The 19,647-nt window shown below is 51.1% G+C and overlaps 9 protein-coding genes across 9 annotated transcripts; 6 read left to right on the top strand and 3 right to left on the bottom strand.

Annotated features, from left to right (window-relative positions):
• Positions 1 to 1,188: 1,188 nt before the first annotated feature.
• Positions 1,189 to 3,084, top strand: EDD37DRAFT_562484 (acid phosphatase; the record flags this gene model as incomplete). Its single annotated transcript, XM_062813915.1, has 2 exons — positions 1,189 to 1,340; positions 1,398 to 3,084. The coding sequence occupies 2 exons, from the start codon at positions 1,189 to 1,191 to the stop codon at positions 3,082 to 3,084; spliced, it is 1,839 nt and encodes a 612-aa protein (XP_062671543.1).
• A 2,600-nt stretch (positions 3,085 to 5,684) lies between these two features.
• EDD37DRAFT_311680 (uncharacterized protein) lies at positions 5,685 to 7,146 on the top strand. Its single transcript, XM_062811339.1, has one exon. The coding sequence runs from the start codon at positions 6,036 to 6,038 to the stop codon at positions 6,732 to 6,734; it is 699 nt and encodes a 232-aa protein (XP_062671544.1). The 5' UTR covers positions 5,685 to 6,035; the 3' UTR covers positions 6,735 to 7,146.
• EDD37DRAFT_311681 (ribulose-phosphate 3-epimerase) lies at positions 7,147 to 8,647 on the top strand. Its single transcript, XM_062811340.1, has 4 exons — positions 7,147 to 7,672; positions 7,781 to 7,909; positions 7,974 to 8,225; positions 8,302 to 8,647. The coding sequence occupies exons 1-4, from the start codon at positions 7,559 to 7,561 to the stop codon at positions 8,569 to 8,571; spliced, it is 765 nt and encodes a 254-aa protein (XP_062671545.1). The 5' UTR covers positions 7,147 to 7,558; the 3' UTR covers positions 8,572 to 8,647.
• Positions 8,648 to 8,721: 74 nt separating this feature from the next.
• Positions 8,722 to 10,256, bottom strand: EDD37DRAFT_625260 (microsomal epoxide hydrolase; the record flags this gene model as incomplete). Its single annotated transcript, XM_062816223.1, has 1 exon — positions 8,722 to 10,256. The coding sequence occupies exon 1, from the start codon at positions 9,956 to 9,958 to the stop codon at positions 8,723 to 8,725; it is 1,236 nt and encodes a 411-aa protein (XP_062671546.1). The 5' UTR covers positions 9,959 to 10,256.
• A 149-nt stretch (positions 10,257 to 10,405) lies between these two features.
• Positions 10,406 to 12,530, top strand: EDD37DRAFT_625261 (cytochrome p450 benzoate 4-monooxygenase). Its single transcript, XM_062816224.1, has 2 exons — positions 10,406 to 11,173; positions 11,223 to 12,530. Exons 1-2 carry the CDS (start codon positions 10,872 to 10,874, stop codon positions 12,475 to 12,477), a joined length of 1,557 nt encoding a protein of 518 aa, XP_062671547.1. The 5' UTR covers positions 10,406 to 10,871; the 3' UTR covers positions 12,478 to 12,530.
• Positions 12,531 to 12,615: 85 nt separating this feature from the next.
• Positions 12,616 to 13,978, bottom strand: EDD37DRAFT_625263 (uncharacterized protein). Its single transcript, XM_062816225.1, has one exon. The coding sequence runs from the start codon at positions 13,486 to 13,488 to the stop codon at positions 12,760 to 12,762; it is 729 nt and encodes a 242-aa protein (XP_062671548.1). The 5' UTR covers positions 13,489 to 13,978; the 3' UTR covers positions 12,616 to 12,759.
• Positions 13,979 to 14,094: 116 nt separating this feature from the next.
• EDD37DRAFT_625266 (acyltransferase) lies at positions 14,095 to 17,240 on the top strand. Its single transcript, XM_062816226.1, has one exon. The coding sequence runs from the start codon at positions 14,556 to 14,558 to the stop codon at positions 16,956 to 16,958; it is 2,403 nt and encodes an 800-aa protein (XP_062671549.1). The 5' UTR covers positions 14,095 to 14,555; the 3' UTR covers positions 16,959 to 17,240.
• Positions 17,241 to 17,871: 631 nt separating this feature from the next.
• EDD37DRAFT_648127 (uncharacterized protein) lies at positions 17,872 to 18,826 on the top strand (the record flags this gene model as incomplete). The annotated part of the gene is made up of 2 exons (XM_062817974.1): positions 17,872 to 17,915; positions 17,977 to 18,826. 2 exons carry the CDS (start codon positions 17,872 to 17,874, stop codon positions 18,824 to 18,826), a joined length of 894 nt encoding a protein of 297 aa, XP_062671550.1.
• A 24-nt stretch (positions 18,827 to 18,850) lies between these two features.
• Positions 18,851 to 19,596, bottom strand: EDD37DRAFT_312455 (uncharacterized protein). Its single transcript, XM_062811346.1, has one exon. The coding sequence runs from the start codon at positions 19,373 to 19,375 to the stop codon at positions 18,875 to 18,877; it is 501 nt and encodes a 166-aa protein (XP_062671551.1). The 5' UTR covers positions 19,376 to 19,596; the 3' UTR covers positions 18,851 to 18,874.
• Between the last annotated feature and the right edge of the window lie 51 nt (positions 19,597 to 19,647).

Consider the following 19,647-nt stretch of genomic DNA (forward strand, 5'->3'; position numbering starts at 1 on the left):
ACAACATGTGTTCTTGGTTTCGCTGTTATCTATAATGAGTCCAAAGGTCTCTGGTTATCCGACGGCAAACGAAGGCCCGCTTTCGAAATGCAGGTGACAGAAGACAAAGAAGAATTTAATCATCAGTCCACTGGCAGGCTAACGTTTAGTTGGCGTACGAGGGAGTGCTAATAAATACGCGCGAGGGCGAGAGACACCTGGAGAAGCATGAGTTTCGGGGGCGGAAATGCGTGCTTTTTAGTTGAATTTGCGCATAACAGGTAAGCACTTCGTCAGGACTTGTTCTCTATCCATACTCGTAGTGAGTCAGGGCCTGCCTTGCTGAAGGCATCCCGGCATTCAACTGCAGCAAGTGTTCCTGGGCCAGTGATTAGCGTGCGCCGTCGCAAATTCTCCATTTCTTCTAGAAGGCTACTAAGGCCACTTGATTGCTTCTATCGTATTGGTGGCGGAGACAGTTTCGCAAGGTTCTAAACCAAGACCCAGCCACCACCGTAAACTGACAGTCGGGCGGCACGGGGCACCTACAGAAAACAACGCCAGGTCCCTAGAGCTGCAGCCAACTTCAACAACTAAAGTGGGACGAAGGTGCACACAGACCTTCTTCTTCTTTGTTCATCCTCGAGTCTTGAATCTTGACTTGACACTAACTAAACTCTCAGAGTGCATGGACTTTCAATCTATATACCTGTCAGACCCTTCCCTTCGCCTATACCCTCGAGTATCCCACCCGGTTTTGGAGCACGTCTTTCAGCCTCCAGCCAATTTATCGACTCTGCAAACCTCGCGCAATACATCGATTTGTACGAGTAGAGGAGATTATCAACACCAATATTGGTCTCTACGCCCGTGATTCGTCCATCTGTCAATCTGGCCAGCAGCGAATCGATTGCGGTGCTTCTATATTGTCCGTCCCGCCCGTCGCCTCTCACTTCGTGCACTCCGAAAGAAAGACCAAATACAGCACCTCGCCTCTGTGTGCTTGCTGATTAACCCGTGTCCCTCCTCATCACTCGTCCCCCAATCTCTTGGTTGTGGCGCCTGTCCTGGAGCAGACTCTTTTCTCTTCTCTTGAGAATGCAGAAAAGAACTCGTATCTCTACTCGATAACCATCTTTCAACCTACCCGTCGCTCGGCGCATCTCAGAACCCTCCGCACCCACCTCCACTCACTTCATGGCCGTGACCATGGACGGCTTCGACCCCCTCGCAATGCCTTATATGCACAGTCCGATGCCCTTTTCGGGCGGGAACCTACAAAACCTCGATTACATGAGTGTGCCTTCGGTGATGGACCTGCAAGATCAATACTCCAACTTTGACTCGGAGCCATATATGAGGTGAATCCACTCCCACCACAGCTCTTGGGTCAGTCGATGCTAACTTGCGCTCGCTAGTGGTGATGAGCTGAGTTTCGTGCCTTCCGCAAGCATTCAACATCCCGCACTACTCAAGCGCTACTCTTCTGGGTTTGACGATCCATTCGCCGACGGTACAATGGCTCAATTCGACCAGCCTCACACAGACGGCGTGCCCGAGAGTCCGTCGATAGACCGCGATAGTAAATACTTGAGCTTTTCCATGCCGCAGTATAATTTTACCCTGTTGGACGACTCTTTTCGACGCTCGTCGGTCAATATCAATGCCCAACTCCACGGGATGTTCTTTTTGGCCGAGTCGCAATGGCCAGTCACACCCGACACCCCACCTCCTCCGCCAGAGCTCACATGTTATCGACGGAATCTTTTCCAGATCACAGGCTCAGTTACACTGCCTAGAAACCTGAGATATGTCTTCACCGATGATGGCTCTCGAATACCTATTTACGAATTGGAATTGGCAGTGTCGGCGACAGAGTCAGTGGAGGGCAACGCAGTCAAGATCATCTCAGTCCCTTGGAAAACGCCGGCCAACGGAGAAGCCGCCAAACCCGAAGATAAACTCGAAAAGGAGCCCGCCACCATCCCACTTGACAAGATGTCTGGGCAGGATTTGGATACTGACTTTACAACATTTCCCATCCAGTGGAAGAGACTCCAGTTCCGGATAGCCACGGCCAACAATGGCCGTCGTAAGGAACTACAACAGCATTTCACGTTACACCTGAAGATCATGGCATCACTGTCAACAGGTGGAAAGATTTCCATCGCGGAAGCTCATTCAGGAGCGGTTATAGTTCGCGGGAGAAGTCCTCGAAATTTCGCCGCCCGAAAAGATTTGCCCTTGAGCAGCAGTTCAACTGCTAGGAAACACCTTCCCTCAGCCTCTCGACAATCCAACAGCCAAACATCTGTTCCACAGATCACTTCAGCGCCAAAGGTCAAGACTCCTCCAGAAGACGTACCACCAGTCACACTATCCTATGACAACCTCGATTTTAAGTCAGGCGATGACACCTGGATGTCGCTACGCAGCGAGGCATTAGTCGCCGAAGCTCTATTGGCACCCTCATACTCGGCCTCGATGAACCCCCCTCAGCTTGTCCCGACGTTTTCCCACGATAGCACTCCCGACCTCGGCACACCAGGGACATTTCCCTTTACATTTTCGCAAGAAATGCCCACAACTACAGCGCCTATGAGCCTCCATTTTGGCAGCGACGATGAGGGGGGTGGAAGCCCTTACCCGCAGCAACAAAGCTCAAGGCACTCGTCACGGCCTCCGACCTCGAATCCCTCCCCATCACTGCACAACAAAGGCCAGGCCGGTCCTTATAACACCACCTCACCGGGCCAGATGGCCCATCAATCTGTACAGCGGCCCAGACTACACGCGCACCAAGTGTCTGTCACGAGTGTCCCAAGCTCAACAGGCCCCATGGGACAAGGATCAATGCCCGCCATGGTACCAGGCCAGCAAAGGCCAGAGCTCAACGCTACAAAATCCGGACTGCCATTCCAGCCTGATGGCGAAAGCGCGGATCAGCTCTACGAGTACTTCCCGCTGGGGCTGGACGATTGGATGCCCCCTGTTGACGCGGTGTTTCGACCACATGTCGTGCACCATAGTGGACCATTACCGCCAGATCCTAGATCACCGTCAGGCAGACATACGAGTAAACGTTATTTCTCGGAGGTGGCTTGAAAAAGGGAGAAGGCTGCCGGTGAATCTTTTTTTGTTATAGTGATACCCAAATAGCTCTACGAGTACTCATGCTCTTGTGTCACTTTGTGACGTTTGACGTTCTGAAATGAACGGACAGAACGATAATGGTATATTATCCACATCAAGATATATACGAAAGAAGAAGCAACTCTTCTTTGGCTTTTACGAATTACGAAGTACGTTTGCTTTGATTTTCAGTACTTTGCTGTGCTATCTTTGTCTCCTTCTCTCCTTGCCATCAAGTGAGACTGGAGGTTGATTGAGGCAAAAAGGAAACAAAGAAAATGTGCTCGAATCTCGAGGCACTGGTCACATCTGGATGATATTCTTGGAACAGGTCTGTGCTTCTGGAAACTCGACAACCCGTGAAATAGGAAAGTCTAAGCTACGAGATACCTCACGTACCTGACCCTGAGTGAGTGATGGGTTTGCGGCTCATATTCTCTCTGACTTTGGAAAAAGGCTTTGATTTTTTGGTGTGGTGAGACTAGCAGAGCTGGAACATGAGCGATTGAATCAAACCCTGTGACTCTTGTCCTCTCCGATGCTTGGTGTAGAAGTCAACGTACATCACCAATGCAGGGTCGTTGTAAATGATTACTTTGTTTATGCAGGGCCTGTGGCTTTTGAGAATTCTTGTCTGGTCAAGCAAAATGCATGGGTTGATGCGATGGTATCATGATGTTGACGTATGAAGTTGACCGGCTCGGACTTACCGAGGCGCATCTGGAAAGACCAAGATCGGTATCTGTTTCGAGAGAATCGTCTGCAGGGCGAATCAGGGAACTTGATACCCGTTCAATATGCCTAGGTATTGATTAGCCTGAGCTGAGAGATCGTCATCAACGACGCGTGGAAGAGGAACACGAGTACTCGTGCGAGCTGATCGCGATCATCTACCCATGGTATGCATCAGCACGCGGCAGCTGCCAGGACTTGCCAACAAAGTGAATGATTGTCCCTTGGCGTGAAAAACAAGGCGAATCTTGAAAATCATGGGTGGAGGCAAACGGAATTGTGTTGGTTCGGTAAAGACGAGCTTCACATGCTTTGGTCGGCGCTCACCGATAAAAGTGTGTTTGCAAATACGAGTACATGGATCAAGGATGAGAAGAGGTGGGGAAGGCAGCCGGAAGGATTATTTCGTCTCTCGCTTGGCCAAGTCTAAACCTTTGGCGTGCTGCGAGGTGACGAAATGAGAGGACGACGAGCTGACACCACTGACAGCGGGTGCCCGGGATGATGCTGATTATTAAGGCGCTTGTCGATAGTAGTGTCTTGGTCTGTCTGTGTAGTTGGTTTGCAATTCTCGGTCAATAGAAGTGGCAGGGAGGTCTTATGTCGATAAGGAAGAGATTGAGTTGTACCTGTGGTAAGCGAGGCAGAGGGGTGACTGGAAGCTGCATAACCGGCTCTGTCGGATGACAAGGAACAACAGAAGCGACCGGCGAGAGAAGTCACCGATTGGAGGTCGGTATCAGATGCTGGAAACCTCATTCGCACCTGCCCAAGTCGGATCTTGGAAGGCTCGAATACTGATTGTGAACCGTGTCCCTTGGGTCTTGATGCGAATTCGCTTGGGATTCTTCCGTGTCAGAGAATATCGCACCTCTACGGAGTACAGGACAAGCGCCGGGTTGTCAACCCTAGCGTATCGTGAAATGGAAGTATGAAGCCGACAGTTTTTCATGCAGCAAAGAAGACCGGACTTGTACCATTTGAGGTTAGTAGAGAAGGAGAGGAATATTCTAGCGTCGAAATGTGCCGACGACGTGCATGATGGCGACGACAAAAGAGTGGATAGGCGCTTATGATCGGATAGAAGAAAGTTTAGGCGACCATCCTGTAGACGAGCCGACGAGCAGACGAAGCAGCGGGACGATGAGATGCAAAGTTCAGAAATATATACGAATCAGTTGTGAAATCGACGTGGGATGAACAGAAAAAAAAGGACCAACAATCGTTCACCGGTCAAGGCGCAATTTGTCAGTCAAAAAGATGAAGATGAAGCAGCCACTCGGCAAACCTCCCGCAAATTCCGGCCAACCATTACTCCTACCAATTTGATTGACTTCTCATACTCCCTTTCCGATCCTGACCACAAGACCTCCCCACCATTATACCTTTGTATATGCATTTCCGTTTCCATATTCCAATTCCATTCGATACCGACAAGTCTATCAATGATAGCCGGTTCGGAACCGAACGGCACTTGCCCCATACCGTGATCGACTGCAATCGCGTGACTGTTCCGTTGCCCGACTACAGTACGTCCACTCTCCCGTGACTCACTGGATCATGTCAATCGCTACATCACATACCACCCCCACGGCCTTCTCTATTCGGTCCGTCTATTCTAACGTGCTGTGGAAGACGATTCTGCCGTGCACTACTATAGTATACTCCAGCCGTCTGGTCATGCCCCCCTCGGCGGCTACCGTCTGGTGCAGTATCCGACACGCCCTTTCACAACATCCTCACGCCCGGTCCTTTCTCTATCGACCCGTGTACTGTCACTTGACTCTTCCCGAAGGCTGGATTACCTGACCAGGACGAGCGTTGGTCGACTGTCCGCCTAGCCTCGGCAGTGTTGCGCCAGCTTCCACCTGATCACTGATGATATGATCGGCGACCTCCTTGACTGTCGATTGCTGCCTGGTTATGAATGCCTCGAGTATATATGCTACCTTTGTTTTCTATACTGACAATCCGTCTTTGCTGTCCTCTTTGCCTCTCTTCTTGTCCACAACTGTATCATCCCATTTCACAAGTTACACGCAACACTTTTCTCTTTCCATTGTACTGGCCGGCTGTTTGAATACCTCTTGAACTGCGAAGCTACACCAAAAGCACCTGTATGATACTTCACAGACTTCAAGGATCTCTCTCCTATTTTGCAAACCACTACATCCTGTTTCTCTAGAGCAATCATGGCCCATGGTCGGCCTGCTTCGGCGCCTAACCCGTCTATCGGAGCCACTCAAGATACACCACCTCAGACCCGTTGCCCATGTGAATGCCATGGTTGCAAATGCAATTGCACGGCTTGTTCTTGCCGAACCAAACCTGTTCCAAACAAGGCGAGCAGACAGCAATACAATGGCGAGGGCACCCATGTTTGGTGCAGACCTGAAGATGACATTGTCCTTGACGGCCATATCTCCGAATACCCTGAATCGTTTAGCTCCATCGCCTCGAGCGGTGGTAGCCTGGGATTCAACAACAGCTTTGAGGTCCGCGGCTATATCGATACACGCCTCACAAACACCAACTTAGCTCAACATGACATTGTCCATCGAGCCCAAGATGTCCGTGAGCGAACAGTTGTGGACGAGGAGGATGTCCATGACTGGCGTGACTTCCTTGACCCAGATTCTTCTGGCATGATTGGCGCCGAGAATATGGAGATCGATTCTGTACGTCCTGCAATCGGTAGTGGTGGCAATACCTCGATGTACGCCAGCCATCACGACGGCGCCTTGAGTCGAGGGACTCCCAGTGTTACGACTTCGCAAATGATTATTGGGGCTGGAGATGCTTTTGGCGGCCAAATCCACCAGTTTTTATCCTTGACACCAGACTGTCGCCATGTCAGGACTATCCCTTTGTGTCGTTGCGGACGACACTGAGCACTATCAAGACAATGCAGAGCCAACGAATACTTATGAGCATACACGACTGATGAATCAAACATGATATCATATTGAGTGGCTTGGAGCTGCCCTCGCGGTCGCTTTCATTCCGCATGTTGCTTCGGATTCCCTATGGCGGTCAGCATTTGCTATGATTCGGGTCTTGAGGACGTGTGACGCTTGATACATCGGACTGAGAACATTGTACTGCCACAAAAGAAGATACACTGTACACTATTCCAGCTGCCGAGCGATCCAGCGTGTAACGACTATGGGGTACCACTCGTTTTGATCAGCATTGGAAGGATTGGCAAGCGTTTGCAACATGGTTGTCTTTCAGAACAGCACCGTTTTGATTTATTCTCTTATTGTCTGTAGGCAATATATGAGGCCTCATTACCAAATCTCCATGCTTCAGTGTCCAAGCGAGCTCTCATCTTGCTTGTCACCTCAGGTCAGCCAGCGATATGCAACGTAATCTGCTTCCTTGTCTGGCTCGAGCCTTGCTTGATATGCTTACGATAACTAAAACCTACAGCCCCTCCAATGCCAGGTGGTTGCCCCTCATATTGCGGCGAGCCGGCCAATGACGCAGCTATTGTTTGCTTTCTCCAATAAATATTTGATCCTCCGATCTGCAGGCACTGGCAACGCAGGACAGTATTGTTCCTATTCAACAAAAGAGAACGGAAACAACGCAGCTGGATCTACGTAACGGACTGCACATAATCTAGAGCCTCACAACTCGACCCAGATAGGCTTCTTCGACCCTGTCAACCAGTCCCCAAACCTCTATCTCTCCAAAAGCCAGAGTATCTACGATGTCTCCCCCAGCTATCATTGCGCCGTCGATACTGAGCGCCGACTTCGCGGCACTGGGAAAAGCATGTTCGGATACGATGGACCAGGGTAGTGACTGGCTCCATGTCGATATTGTACGTCCCCGAGAGCATGCCGTAATGCATGTTACTTGGACAACCCCGGGACAAACGGGCGGTTGCACATACGTGATCCGGATACCATGGCTAACACGTATGTATTAGATGGACGGCCACTTTGTACCGAACATTACCTTTGGCGCCCCCGTCGTTACGAAGATAAGATCACACGTCGAACGGCCGAAGACCGCAGGTGGACGAGGGACATTTGATTGCCACATGATGATCTCGGAGGTGAGGAACTACCACTCTACAATCCCCAAACACCGACCTCGAACCTGCAGCTAACTTCCTACAGCCACACCGCTGGGCATCCACCTTCCGCGACGCCGGCTGCGACCTCTACTGCTTCCACTACGAAGCAGCCGTGACATCCGTCGCCGCAGCCAAACCCGAAGATCAAGAAACCACCCGCCCGACATCACCTAAAGAACTAATTAAATACATCCACGATCTAGGCATGCAGGCCGGCATCGCAATCAAACCCGAAACCAGTGTCGATGTACTCTGGGATATCCTCGAGGATGATAATGCTGCGGAAAGACCTGATGTATGTATACCCACCTACAGAACCCCTTGGTATCGACTTTGCAAAAGGTAATCAGGTACTGATTGTGAAGCGGTAGATGGTCCTTATAATGACAGTGCACCCGGGTTTCGGCGGCCAGAAATTCATGGCGAGCGAGTTGCCGAAAGTGACGGCCCTGCGGAAGAAGTACCCGAATTTGAATATTGAGGTTGATGGTGGATTGGGCGAGGGGACGATCGATCAAGCGGCTGATGCGGGTGCGAATGTGATCGTCGCGGGGAGTGCGGTGTTTGGGGCAAAGGATCCGGGACACGTTGTCAGTGTGCTGAGGGAGGCTGTCGAGAAGAGAAGGGGTGGGAAGCTATGATTGTCATATACTCTTGATTGGTGATTGCTGGCCGCAGAAAAGGGTGTGAAAGCCTAGAAAGACCAGCCAGCGTGCTGGCTCATAGACAACGCTTGCTTGGATACCGATATATAAGGATATAAACATATAAGAACACTTTTAGGGATGAACATCAATACCCGTCCAATCCTTTAACCACACCTGCCGCACCACCATTTTTGCCAAACATCTCCCTCACATCCGCGATGAGATGCTCAGGCTTCTCATACGCGAAAAAATGTCCACCGCTGTCATGAAACTTCTCGAACACGGTATCGCCCTGAGTCCGCGCCCAACTCGACGGCACGACTCTCAGCTCTTTCGGATTATGGCTCATGCCCAATTTCACACCGCCACCGATATACTCTCTCGCACGATCCCGAGTGACCCGTGTCGCGGGGATATCCCACTCATGCGTTGCCTCGTAGTATATACGAAGATTCGCAGCGGGCCCAGCAGTCGAGAACCAGTATATGCTCACCCACGTGCAGACTTCTTCGTCTGTCCAGGGATACGAGTCGGACCAGTCGTGCAACTTCTCGTAGATCCACGCTAGCAGGGCCACGGGTGAGTCGGTAAGTGCATAGCCCAGCGTTTGCGGCCTTGTGGATTGTTGCGAGCGGTATCCTGAACTCTCGTCGAGGAACCATTTTGTGCGGGCGAAGCCTTCTTTTTCTGCGGCCGTGTATGGAGTGACGGCGTGTTGAAGAGCCAGGGTTGGATGAGTGAACCAACTCGGCGGGTTGCCCTGGGCAAAGTTGATGTGTGTGGCTTTACAATGTTGCGGGTACAGCAGAGACATGGTGCGGGTTATATAAAACCCCCAGTCCCCTCCCTGTGTTATATACTCGTCGTAGCCGAGCTTGAGCATCAGCTTGTGGCATGTCTCGGCGTACTGGGCCAGCGCGAAGCCCTTCTTCTTGGGACCCTCGGAGAAAGCGTAGTTGGGCAGGGAGATGGCGACGAAGTGGAATGCTGGGACGTCTGAGCTGGGGTCAGGGGATGTGAGCTTGTCATATATCTTGGTGGCTTCGACGAAGCTGCCCGGCCAGCCGTGGACAAATAACAATGGAAGGGCATTCTTGGTGCCGGACTGGGAATGGACGAAGTGTATCCTCAATGGATCAAAGCCTTCGCAGGCGATTGTGGTGGTATATTGGGGGAGAGTGTTGAGTTTCCTTTCCGCTTCTCGCCAATCGTACTTGTTTTTCCAGTGGCTGGTCAAGCGCTTGACGTCCGACAATGGAGCACCATAGTGCCATTCTGCACCGTCGAGCTCGTCAGGAAAGCGCGCCAGATCGAGGCGGGTTTTGAGGTCGGACAGAGAGGAATCGGGGATGGAGATTGTGAAGGGCTGGATGTCTGTCATCGTGAGTGCTGCAGGGTGTGGGTAGCTTGACCTCGAGGCTCGTCGGCTCTCAGGTTGAGTTTGAATTCTATAGAGAACTCTCGTAGATATACAGACGCGACGCGTTACTCGTATATCGCAGTATTGTACGGTGTCTGTCAACGACGGCCGAGCTCAACGACGACTTACCAAGAAGAGAAGATGGGCGCCACGGTGAACAGGCAGACAAAGCTTAGTGTCTCTATCATACATACAATTGCACAGGTATAGGATGTAATACAGAGTGATCAAAGACCCCGCGATGATACCTGGTACTGTATGTCGACACAGTTGATCGGAAGCAAGATGTCACATCTCGGCTATTGATCGGAGTACGATCTCTCCTCTTTTAGGCGAGCGCTCATAGTGGTCGACAGATTGTGTGATATCGCTGAGATAACTGAGGGTTTCCACACTTTTTGTACAAGACTTCATCAATAATGATGGCCAGGTCATGTTTGAGATACTCGTACTCGGGCCTCATAAGTCAACCGGGGCCACCGACTACTCTTCTAGGAGGCTCTCCGTTGCATCCGTTTGATGTCCTTTTGTGTCCTTGCCTCGAAGTTTCACCAATCATTGTTACAATTGCGCTTTTCCCCGATAGCACAAACCCCTTATCATCTCTCTTCCTCCACTTTCGATAAGGCTTCACGTCTGGACTACGGAGCGTCGCGACTTCTTCAAACCTTACAAGTCAAGAGAGGTTGCAATGTCCGCCACTTTTGCCGCGAAGTCGTAAGCAGGCCAAGTCGTACATTGGTACGAGCGAACCTTGTTGCAGCTAGTCATATACAGATGGTAAGGGATCTGGAATCGCAAAAGGACGACTTCTGTGCTTTCCTTACAGGTAAACCATTTCCTTTGTTGCTTGTTTCGATCATCGGAGTCCAAGATGGAATTGTCGATATCTCTCCTACTCTTAGGCGCCTTCCTGCCCGTCTGGGCTGCTTTGTACTGGGTTCTTCCGTACTTGACAACATACAGACACCTGAAGAACATCCCGGGTCCTTTTGTCGCGAAGTTCAGCAACATCTGGCTTGCGCTTGGTGCTCGTCAAGGGCAGAAGTTTGCCTGGGTCGACTATGCACACCGAAAGTACGGCAAAGTAGTGCGGGTAGGGTATAATCATGTATCGATTGCGACACCCGAAGGCCTGGCGACGGTCTACGCCCACGGCAACGGATTCTTGAAAGAGTGAGTGACTTCGCGTCAAATGAGGGAAGTGTACTGATGTCGTCTGCAGCCACTTCTACACGGCTTTCGTTTCAGGCGTCCCCGGTGTTTTCAACGTGCGGGATCGCAGAGAACACACCAGAAAGCGGAAGATTATCGCTCATGCTTTCTCTCCCGCCGCTGTCCAAGATTTTGAGCCGCATATGGCCGCCAATCTCAGACGATGGGTTGGTCAGCTTGACAAGATTGCTTCTCATCCAGCCGAGTCAGGTTACGCCAAGATGAACATGATGCCTTGGTGTACCTTTTTGGCTTTCGACATTATCGGTGACCTGGCATTCGGAGCTCCATTTGGAATGGTAGAGCGAGGTCGTGATGAATGTCCAGCAGAGGTTGCTGGTAAAGGCATCACATACGTCTCCGGAGCGGAAACGCTCAACCGGAGAGGTGAAGTCAGCTCGACCCTCGGCCTCTTGCTGCCTATCAGACCCTACGCCAAGCTCTTGCCAGATCCATTCTTCCATAAGGGCCTACGATCCGTGAAGAACCTTCATGGAATTGCAGTCGTAGCCGTCGAAAAGCGTCTGGATGCCACCGAAAAGGGAGATCTGGCTGCGAAACAGCGTCACGATATCTTGGAGATGCTGTGCCGAGCCAAGGATTGGAACGGAAACCCGATGCCACGAGATGAGCTCATCTCCGAGGCTTTGACACAGTTGATTGCAGGAAGTGATACTGTCTCCAATACCGCCTGTGCCGTCATCTACTGGATTCTCGACGGCGAGCGCAAAAACCCTGGAAAAATCATCTCACGCCTCCAAGCTGAGCTCGACGATGCCATTCCTGCGACCGCTGAGATTGCCGAGCACTCGCAAGTCAAGAACCTACGCTTCCTCAGACAGTGCATCGACGAGGGTATGCGGTTACACTCGACCTCGGCCATTGGGCTCCCGCGTATCGTGACAGACAAGCACGGAGTTGCTTATCAAGACCAAGTCTTTCCGCAAGGCACGGTATTGTCTGTCCCGAGTTTCACGATCCATCATGACGCAGAGGTATGGGGTGATGATGTTGATGAGTTCAACCCGGACCGTTGGTTGGACCTCACTCCACGACAGAAGATCGGCTTCAACCCCTTCTCCTATGGACCTCGAGCCTGCGTCGGTCAAAATGTTGCGCATATGGAACTTGCGCTGATTATAGGCACCGCCTTCCACCGCTACGATTTTACACCGTACCAGACCAAGCTCATGTCTTCTGAAGGCTTTTCCAAAAAGCCCAATGAATGCTGGGTTGGGATCAAACGAAGAAAGCAATCTGAATAGACGACATACTTGGTGTTTTTATGATAGACAGCAACATCAAAAAGCTAAATCCCTTTTTGATAATGCAGGAAGTATAGACAAAATGGTTACTTTTGCAGTCATGCGCATTGCGAGCATTAGTCAAGTGGAGGCCTTATATTTAACGAGAAAGTACCATGATATTTTGATATTGTTGTAACATGATATAGCTATGGACCACAACACCCCACGCGACACTTAGACATCTATTCTCCACATTCATACAAATACACAAACAGATGTCATCGTCTTCATACCATAAGATCAAAAGGCAAGGCCGAGAGGGTTAGCCGCCGCTGTAGGATTCCCTCGCGAGGCTGTGGTCGCTCGACCAGTCGTCGTGGACTTGGGGATAGTGGTCTTGGTGGCAGTTGCAGTACTCGGCTTGACAGCGGTAACCTTCTTAGCTGCGCCTGTCACCCCATTGGTCTTGGCTGTCGTCGCGGCCGGCGCCTTCCTCAACGCACCCGGATTGGGATGTGTGGGAGTCTTTGCTGGTGCAGCAGAAACGGCCTTCTTCACTGGAGCGCCAGCACCTGTGACCTTTTTGGCACCGACTGGCGTGGGACCAGGGGCAGGCAGAGCCTTCTTCTGGGGTGCACCTGCGATCTTCTTCTGACCCATGGGCGTGCCCGTTGTCTTGCTCGTCGTCAGCATCTTCTGGGAAGGCGTTGACTTTGGTGGCGCGTAGATAGATGGGCTCGTCACTGCAACCTTTCCTCCCGCCTTGTTGGCACTCAGCCCTAGCGGGTTTGCTGCAGTCCCCGCCCTGACTGCACCTGCTCCCGTCCAATCCATGACTGCATTACCATAGTCCTTGACTCCATCTCCGTATCTTTTGATCGAACCGTTGATACCTTCTCCTACACCGTTGATGGTGTTTCCAACCGCATTCACGGCTCCGCCTGCGAAGGAGCCCGCACTCGACACCGTGTTCGAGATCGTTGGGGCAAGGGCATCAGAGACCTTGCCCAGAACCCATTGAGTTGCCATGGTTGTTTAGGCTGCTGTGGCAGACTTCTTAGGACCAAGTTTGGCTGGCTTCTTTCTCTCAGCTGTCTCGGAAGTGGCGTCGGAGTTGTCAGCTTTGTTCTGCTTGGCTGCTTGAAGTGGTTGACGAGTATGGGTCAATTTCTCGCGAACAGGTGGTCGTGGAGCACCGTCGTGGACTTCCTCGATTGGCTTAGGAGGAAGTTTTGGGACGGTTCGAACTTTCCACTCTGGTTTGGCTTTGGGAGCTTTGATTCCTCGGGTAGCTGTGATGTTGATAAAGTCCTTGTCAAAGAAGACGTCAAAGGATACGTTAGGCATTGAGACAATAGTCACTCAGTCTGTGTAGGACTGAGATTGGGGACAAATTGTCAATGTGTTTGAAGAGAGAGAGGAAAAGGGAGGGAAGGTATTGAGGTCAGGTAAATATGTAGAATTGGCTTTGTTATGAGTCTGTTCTCCCCGATCTGTGGTAGGGATGGGTACGTTGATATGATCGAAATGCATGGACGAGGGAGGGGGATTTACGGGTTCAACGTCATCTAGGGTCCAGTTGTTGCGCACAGCCACAGGGTTGATATCCTGTTTTCCCTGCTTTCCCACCCATGCCCACGATGTGATCCCTGTCGGGTACAAAGTCTGGACAATTCTGACCGGGATGACCTCTCTAGAATCCTTTGCAACGATCGTTGATGTCCGCCAAACACGCAGATGAGGCCACGATGCCAGAGGTGGGACTCTCACATCATTCGCCTGTTGCTCGAAGTCTTTGAAATTGAACCAACCCGCGTAGGCGCCACAAGTGCCCTACCACCGAGCCGATTTTCAGCATTCCAACTGTCAGAAAACGGGCCAGTTGATGAATGAATCCCTGTCAGTACCATAATACTGACGGCCTAGGTACGTCAGAGGTGGCGTCGAATTTGAAACTCCAGCCTTTCTTCTGCAGTTAGGCCGTCACACGATGCTTTGTGGTGAGGTTTAATGACAACGATAGCAACAACGGCGACCAGCGCTACGATGATGAAAGTCGAATAATAGCACTCAAGACCTAACCGACCACAACGACGATGGCGGCCCTCGAGCCTGCTGCTGGGTTCTCGCTCGAATCACCTGGAGATCGTCCTGATGGCGTACCTCTCAAGAAGGGCGAGTATTCGATCGCGTCAAGAGCTTTGGCTCTATCAACATATTTCTTGTCGGGGGCGCTTGCTATCAACCTGACACAATTCCTAGGAGCTCCTTTGGCCGTGGTCAATCAAGACTGGTACAATGCATGGATCGCATTCACCAAGCAGTCTTTTGGACTGCTTACCATGACTTTGACCCAGACATTTGCGCCGACCAAAGTCATTGTCTCTGGGGATGCATCTGTTCGTGGACAACTTTTCAAGTCCGTGGAAGGCGATTTGGTTCTCGACTTCCCAGAGCGTCTAATACTCATTGCGAATCATCAAATCTACACCGACTGGCTGTACCTATGGTGGATAGCATATTGCAATGGCATGCATGGCAGGCTGTACATCATTCTCAAAGAGTCTCTAAAGAAGATTCCGGTCTTGGGATGGGGCATGCAGTTCAATCAGTTCATCTTTCTAAAACGGAATTGGGAACAGGACAGGCCAAACATGGCAAGCGCACTACAACGACTTAACAAACCTGAAGATCCAATGTGGCTCTTACTCTTCCCTGAAGGTACCAATCTGGCTCCGAGTACTCGTGCAAAGAGCACAAAATGGGCAGACAAGCAGGGTATCCCCGATACCAGACATGTTCTGCTCCCAAGAAGCACTGGTCTACACTTTTGTCTCGAAGAGCTTAAGAATACAGTCGACTACGTCTATGACTGCACAGTGGCTTACGAAGGCGTTCCACGGGGCCAATTCGCGCAAGACATCTTCACACTCAAGTCTGGCTATCTTGAAGGCCGGCCCCCAAAATCTGTGAGCATGCATTGGCGCCGGTTTGCCGTCAAGGACATCCCACTGCACAACGACAAGGCTTTCGAGCTTTGGCTGCTTGCTCGCTGGCGAGAGAAAGACGTGCTGATTGAAAAATGGTACCAGACTGGCAGGTTCCCAGCCGATGCCGGCGCCACCAAGTACAGATCTGGGAAAGTACTACGAGGTTGCGGACATATGGAGGTCCCAATCCGAGCGAGTCACTGGTATGAGTTCCTCCAGATATTCGCTCCAATGGGTATATTGGCCATGGTGTTGTACATCTTCTACGGAGACCTGCCTCAGAAGTTTTGGAAGAGCATTAATAAGCAAGCTCTTCAGTCCGGCTCGGAGGATATCAAGAGGGCCACTGTGGAAGCTGGGAAAGGGGCCAAATCCGTCGGAACTTCACTGAGTGGATTGACGCTTGATTCATTCTTCGATCCTAACCAGCAGAAAGACACTTTCAAGTCAGGCGCCATGGCGGTGCAAAAGCTGCTCATGTCGCCATCGGCGCAAACGCTGCTCAACCGCGCCGACTTTATGCAGCAATTTTTGTCGGATCCGCAAAAGATGGTCACGGAAGGTATCACCAGCAAACAACAGAACTTCATGCAGCAGTTGGCAGAAGAGGAGGGGAGGAGGCAGCAAGGCAGGCTTGCCGCAGCGCCCAGTAACAGTGTCAGACCCGTCGCTAATGGCGCGATGGCGAAGAGGGGTTCATTCTGGTCAGCCCTAGAGGCCGAAGAGAAGAACCGGCAAGGTTCCGTGTCAGGAAAGGGGACGTTCTGGCAGGATCTCAAAGCTGCAGAACAGAAGAAGAATGCTCCACCAGTGAGAGTGAACTTCTATGATGCCATGAAAGCAGAGGAGAACAATCGCTACGGCACAGTTGTCACGGTGTCAAGCAATGCCTCCACCGCCGTGGCATCAACCAGATCGACTTCAACGAAAGCTTCTGGCCCTGCAAAGTTATCTGGCAAAACGAACACCTCGACCATGAAACCCGTTCAAAAGGCTGCAACGGCAAAGAAACCTGCTGCCATCGGACCGGCCAAGATGCAAAGTACCACGACACCGGGAATTAAATCGACACCAACGAAGAAGCCTACCACATCAGCGCCTCCTGCTGCCGCAAAGCCAGTCAAGCCTCTAACGGTGAAACCCTCAAAGCCTCCGACGAAACAGACACACTCTACAAACGCCGCACCCAAACCTCTCCCGGCCAAGAAGCACGTACAGAAGCCCGCACCAGCTGCAGCTGCCCCTCCGAAACTCAGCAGGACCACCTCATCTACCACTACGAGCACGACCGCACCGAAGAAACTTTCTGCGCAGAGTAAACCCGCCAGTACTGCCTCCGTGGCGAAGAGTATTCCGGCTAAGAAACCTGCCACGCAAACACCCTCGACAAACAAGGCCAAGTCCGTGGCGTCGACTCCCTCCACCACAACGAAAGCACCACCCAGGCTCAACGGTAGTGCAAAACCGCCGGCGAAGACCACGGCTGGGCCACCAAAATTGAAGACGTGAAATTGTCAGCAATCGTCGGCCACGCAGATCGATGTTCCTGACTATCCCTGAAGGTGCTGGATATATGTCAAGGGGTATATCAGTATGGTTTCCATTCCGTTTTCTTGTAGCATTTACGCCACGATGATCAATTACCCATGTATCATTAGATTTTACTGTTTGCTGATATCAATACATTCATTTGCACTTGGTAAGTTTATAAGTTACTATCAACAGACGATACCCTTAGACATTTAAATTGTGGTATCCAGTAGATCGACTTGGCGAGAATGAGAAGTGATATACCAAAGTCTCCATGGCCGGATCACAGCCTTGTCGACCAACTGGCGAACAACTTTCAGCTTTCTTCTGCACGCCTGGATACCCTGTACTCATCCAATACTGTGGAGATCCAGCTCCTGAATGTGACACTTTGGTATACATCAATCAGTGGACTGACCATGTGTAGCGATTGACAAGTCGTTCACCTCATCGTCACTCTGTCATTTCCCTCCCTTCACTCTCCACGCATATGTATATCCATGGCCAGCCTCGCCAGTCACTGTCTGTGACCCATTAACAACCGGTTTGCACAAACAAAACTGTCACTGTACAATCAACGACCTAAACACCATCAACTTGTCACCTTCTGTGAATATTGCACTCTTCATCAAGTATAAGTATCTCCCATCCTTTCCACTCTTCTACTCTTCCCTCCTCTCTTCCAACGACCGAGCCTCTTACCACTCTTACCTCCCTGACGACCCTTCATGAGTACCTAAACATATATCGGCCTTACCGGGGAAGAATCCTCATACTTTCATCTCCTGACGACCAAGACCGCCAGCTTCCGTGGCCAGTCCCTGGTTCGTTCTCTTGTTCACCATAGCACCGATCTGTGAACGGACGATCTCGTACCAACATTACCAACAAGATGTCTGCGTCTCTAACTTCATTGTCTCCCATGAGACTCAGAGAGTGAGTCTGGAACACGTTGTCAGACCGTCGATCACCATACTAACACGTCGTCTGAACGTAGACTCAAGACCGGTGAGACAATCACGATCCTGTATAAGGAGAACGACGCGACTGAGCCCCGCATACTCTGCGAGAGCATGCCGAAGAATATTGCCGTCACCTTCGCGACTAAATGGAAGGATGAGTTTCCAGCGATCAACAAGATCATTACTGCCAACCTGCAAAAGTCTGCCGGGATGAAATCAGTCACCATCACTGGGGGAAATGTGGTCATTCACAGACACATCATCAACTGGATGCTGTCCTGTTGTGAAGGCAAAGGCATACGACCGTTTGCGAACCCATCTTTCAAAGCCTTGACCTACCTGTACTACGCTCGCACTTGTGCCACCATTATCGGATGCGAGTACCTGGTGAACAACATTTCCAAGCGCATGAACAGCTTGACTCAGGGCCAGATCCACTCGGAAGATGTGCGAGCGCTATACCTGATGAATCCACCCGACGCTGTGATGCAGAAACTCCTTGTCGACCATGTTGCGATTCGCTTCTGGGAAAAGACCCTCAAGGCAAAGGGAGCGTACCGCACGTTGCGAGAAGAAATTCCAGATTTCAACAAGGCAATTGATGAGATCCTCAGTGCCAAGAAAGAGGAGCGTAAGAAGGAGATTCGAGCCAAGAGAGCACCACGTGCGAGGAAGGTCGGGAAGGCAGTCACTTCCGGAGCCAAAGAGGCAAAGAAGACGCCGATGGAAACGAGAAAGATTCCGAAACCAGAAGTGAACGTTGAGAAAGTGGTCACATTGCAAGCAAAGGTCGTCCGTCGAGCATCCCATGGCCGGCCAGCGTTCGCCAAGTTGGACCTGGCGGGCATTGGGGTCTCAAAGGAGCAGTTCTCTGGTCGTAAGTAACGGCCTTTCCCTTTTCCTTTTTTTGGCAACTTTCTTTTTGTATCTAGTTCATTCATCGGCAAATGCCACATAGCCAAAGCAAGCCAGCGCAGGCAGATCCGTGGTCAGCGTCCGCCACAGATGAATTTTGAGCCAACTTTTGACATGATCGATTGTTGTTCCCTTAGTTTCCACCTCTTCATCCATCACATTTTTGATCGTCTGAGATATGGAATAGACGTAGGCGTAATGACCTGCTGCGAAGACAGACCCGGCCAGACATACTTTCCATTTCAGACTGTATTCTCGAAGGTGTCTGAGAGCATAGAGGCCGCCGACGACGGTGGGAATGGTTATGCCGAAGATTGTGGTGAGCCCCGGAGGGAGGAAGTTGGTCCACCAGAGGCGTACTACTTTGTTGGTTGCAAGAGGGTCTTCCTTCGCGGCAGCCAGGAAGGGGAAGAGTACGGTCGATTCGACGACGGCATAGAAGACGGTCAAAGATGAGGAGATGAGAGGGATAGTCAGTATGGGATTGGGATGGAGGCCCACAGTCGTTGCGGTCGACATATTGCGAGAGGTTGAATGACTAGAAGAGTATTGACAGCTTCAAAGACTTAGGATGGCAATGATACTGAGCAGTCATGCCCTCGTGCTCCCCAAGTACATTATGTACACCCATGTGGCACGCCTTACCTTTCCCCAGAGGAGATGGCACTAGGACTGACCTGGTGGTGTGAGTGGAAGACGCAACGAATTGTGAGCGGGGAACTCGGATGAATAAAAACCGAATGTCGAAGAGATCGATTTGTGTCTCGACGAAGCAATCCATCCACGGTGAT

The sequence above is a fragment of the Exophiala viscosa genome, assembly GCF_022695815.1.
Source record: "Exophiala viscosa unplaced genomic scaffold EDD37scaffold_3, whole genome shotgun sequence".
NCBI classification, from domain to species: domain Eukaryota; kingdom Fungi; phylum Ascomycota; class Eurotiomycetes; order Chaetothyriales; family Herpotrichiellaceae; genus Exophiala; species Exophiala viscosa.

Coding starts and splice junctions, on each gene's coding strand:
- EDD37DRAFT_312455 (XM_062811346.1), bottom strand. CDS start 19,375: ATGTCGACCGCAACGACTGTGGGCCTCCATCCCAATCCCATACTGACT.
- EDD37DRAFT_311680 (XM_062811339.1), top strand. CDS start 6,036: ATGGCCCATGGTCGGCCTGCTTCGGCGCCTAACCCGTCTATCGGAGCC.
- EDD37DRAFT_625266 (XM_062816226.1), top strand. CDS start 14,556: ATGGCGGCCCTCGAGCCTGCTGCTGGGTTCTCGCTCGAATCACCTGGA.
- EDD37DRAFT_625261 (XM_062816224.1), top strand. CDS start 10,872: ATGGAATTGTCGATATCTCTCCTACTCTTAGGCGCCTTCCTGCCCGTC. Junction 11,174..11,222: donor GGCAACGGATTCTTGAAAGA/GTGAGTGACTTC, acceptor TGTCGTCTGCAG/CCACTTCTACACGGCTTTCG.
- EDD37DRAFT_625263 (XM_062816225.1), bottom strand. CDS start 13,488: ATGGCAACTCAATGGGTTCTGGGCAAGGTCTCTGATGCCCTTGCCCCA.
- EDD37DRAFT_311681 (XM_062811340.1), top strand. CDS start 7,559: ATGTCTCCCCCAGCTATCATTGCGCCGTCGATACTGAGCGCCGACTTC. Junction 7,673..7,780: donor ACTGGCTCCATGTCGATATT/GTACGTCCCCGA, acceptor CGTATGTATTAG/ATGGACGGCCACTTTGTACC. Junction 8,226..8,301: donor ATGCTGCGGAAAGACCTGAT/GTATGTATACCC, acceptor GTGAAGCGGTAG/ATGGTCCTTATAATGACAGT.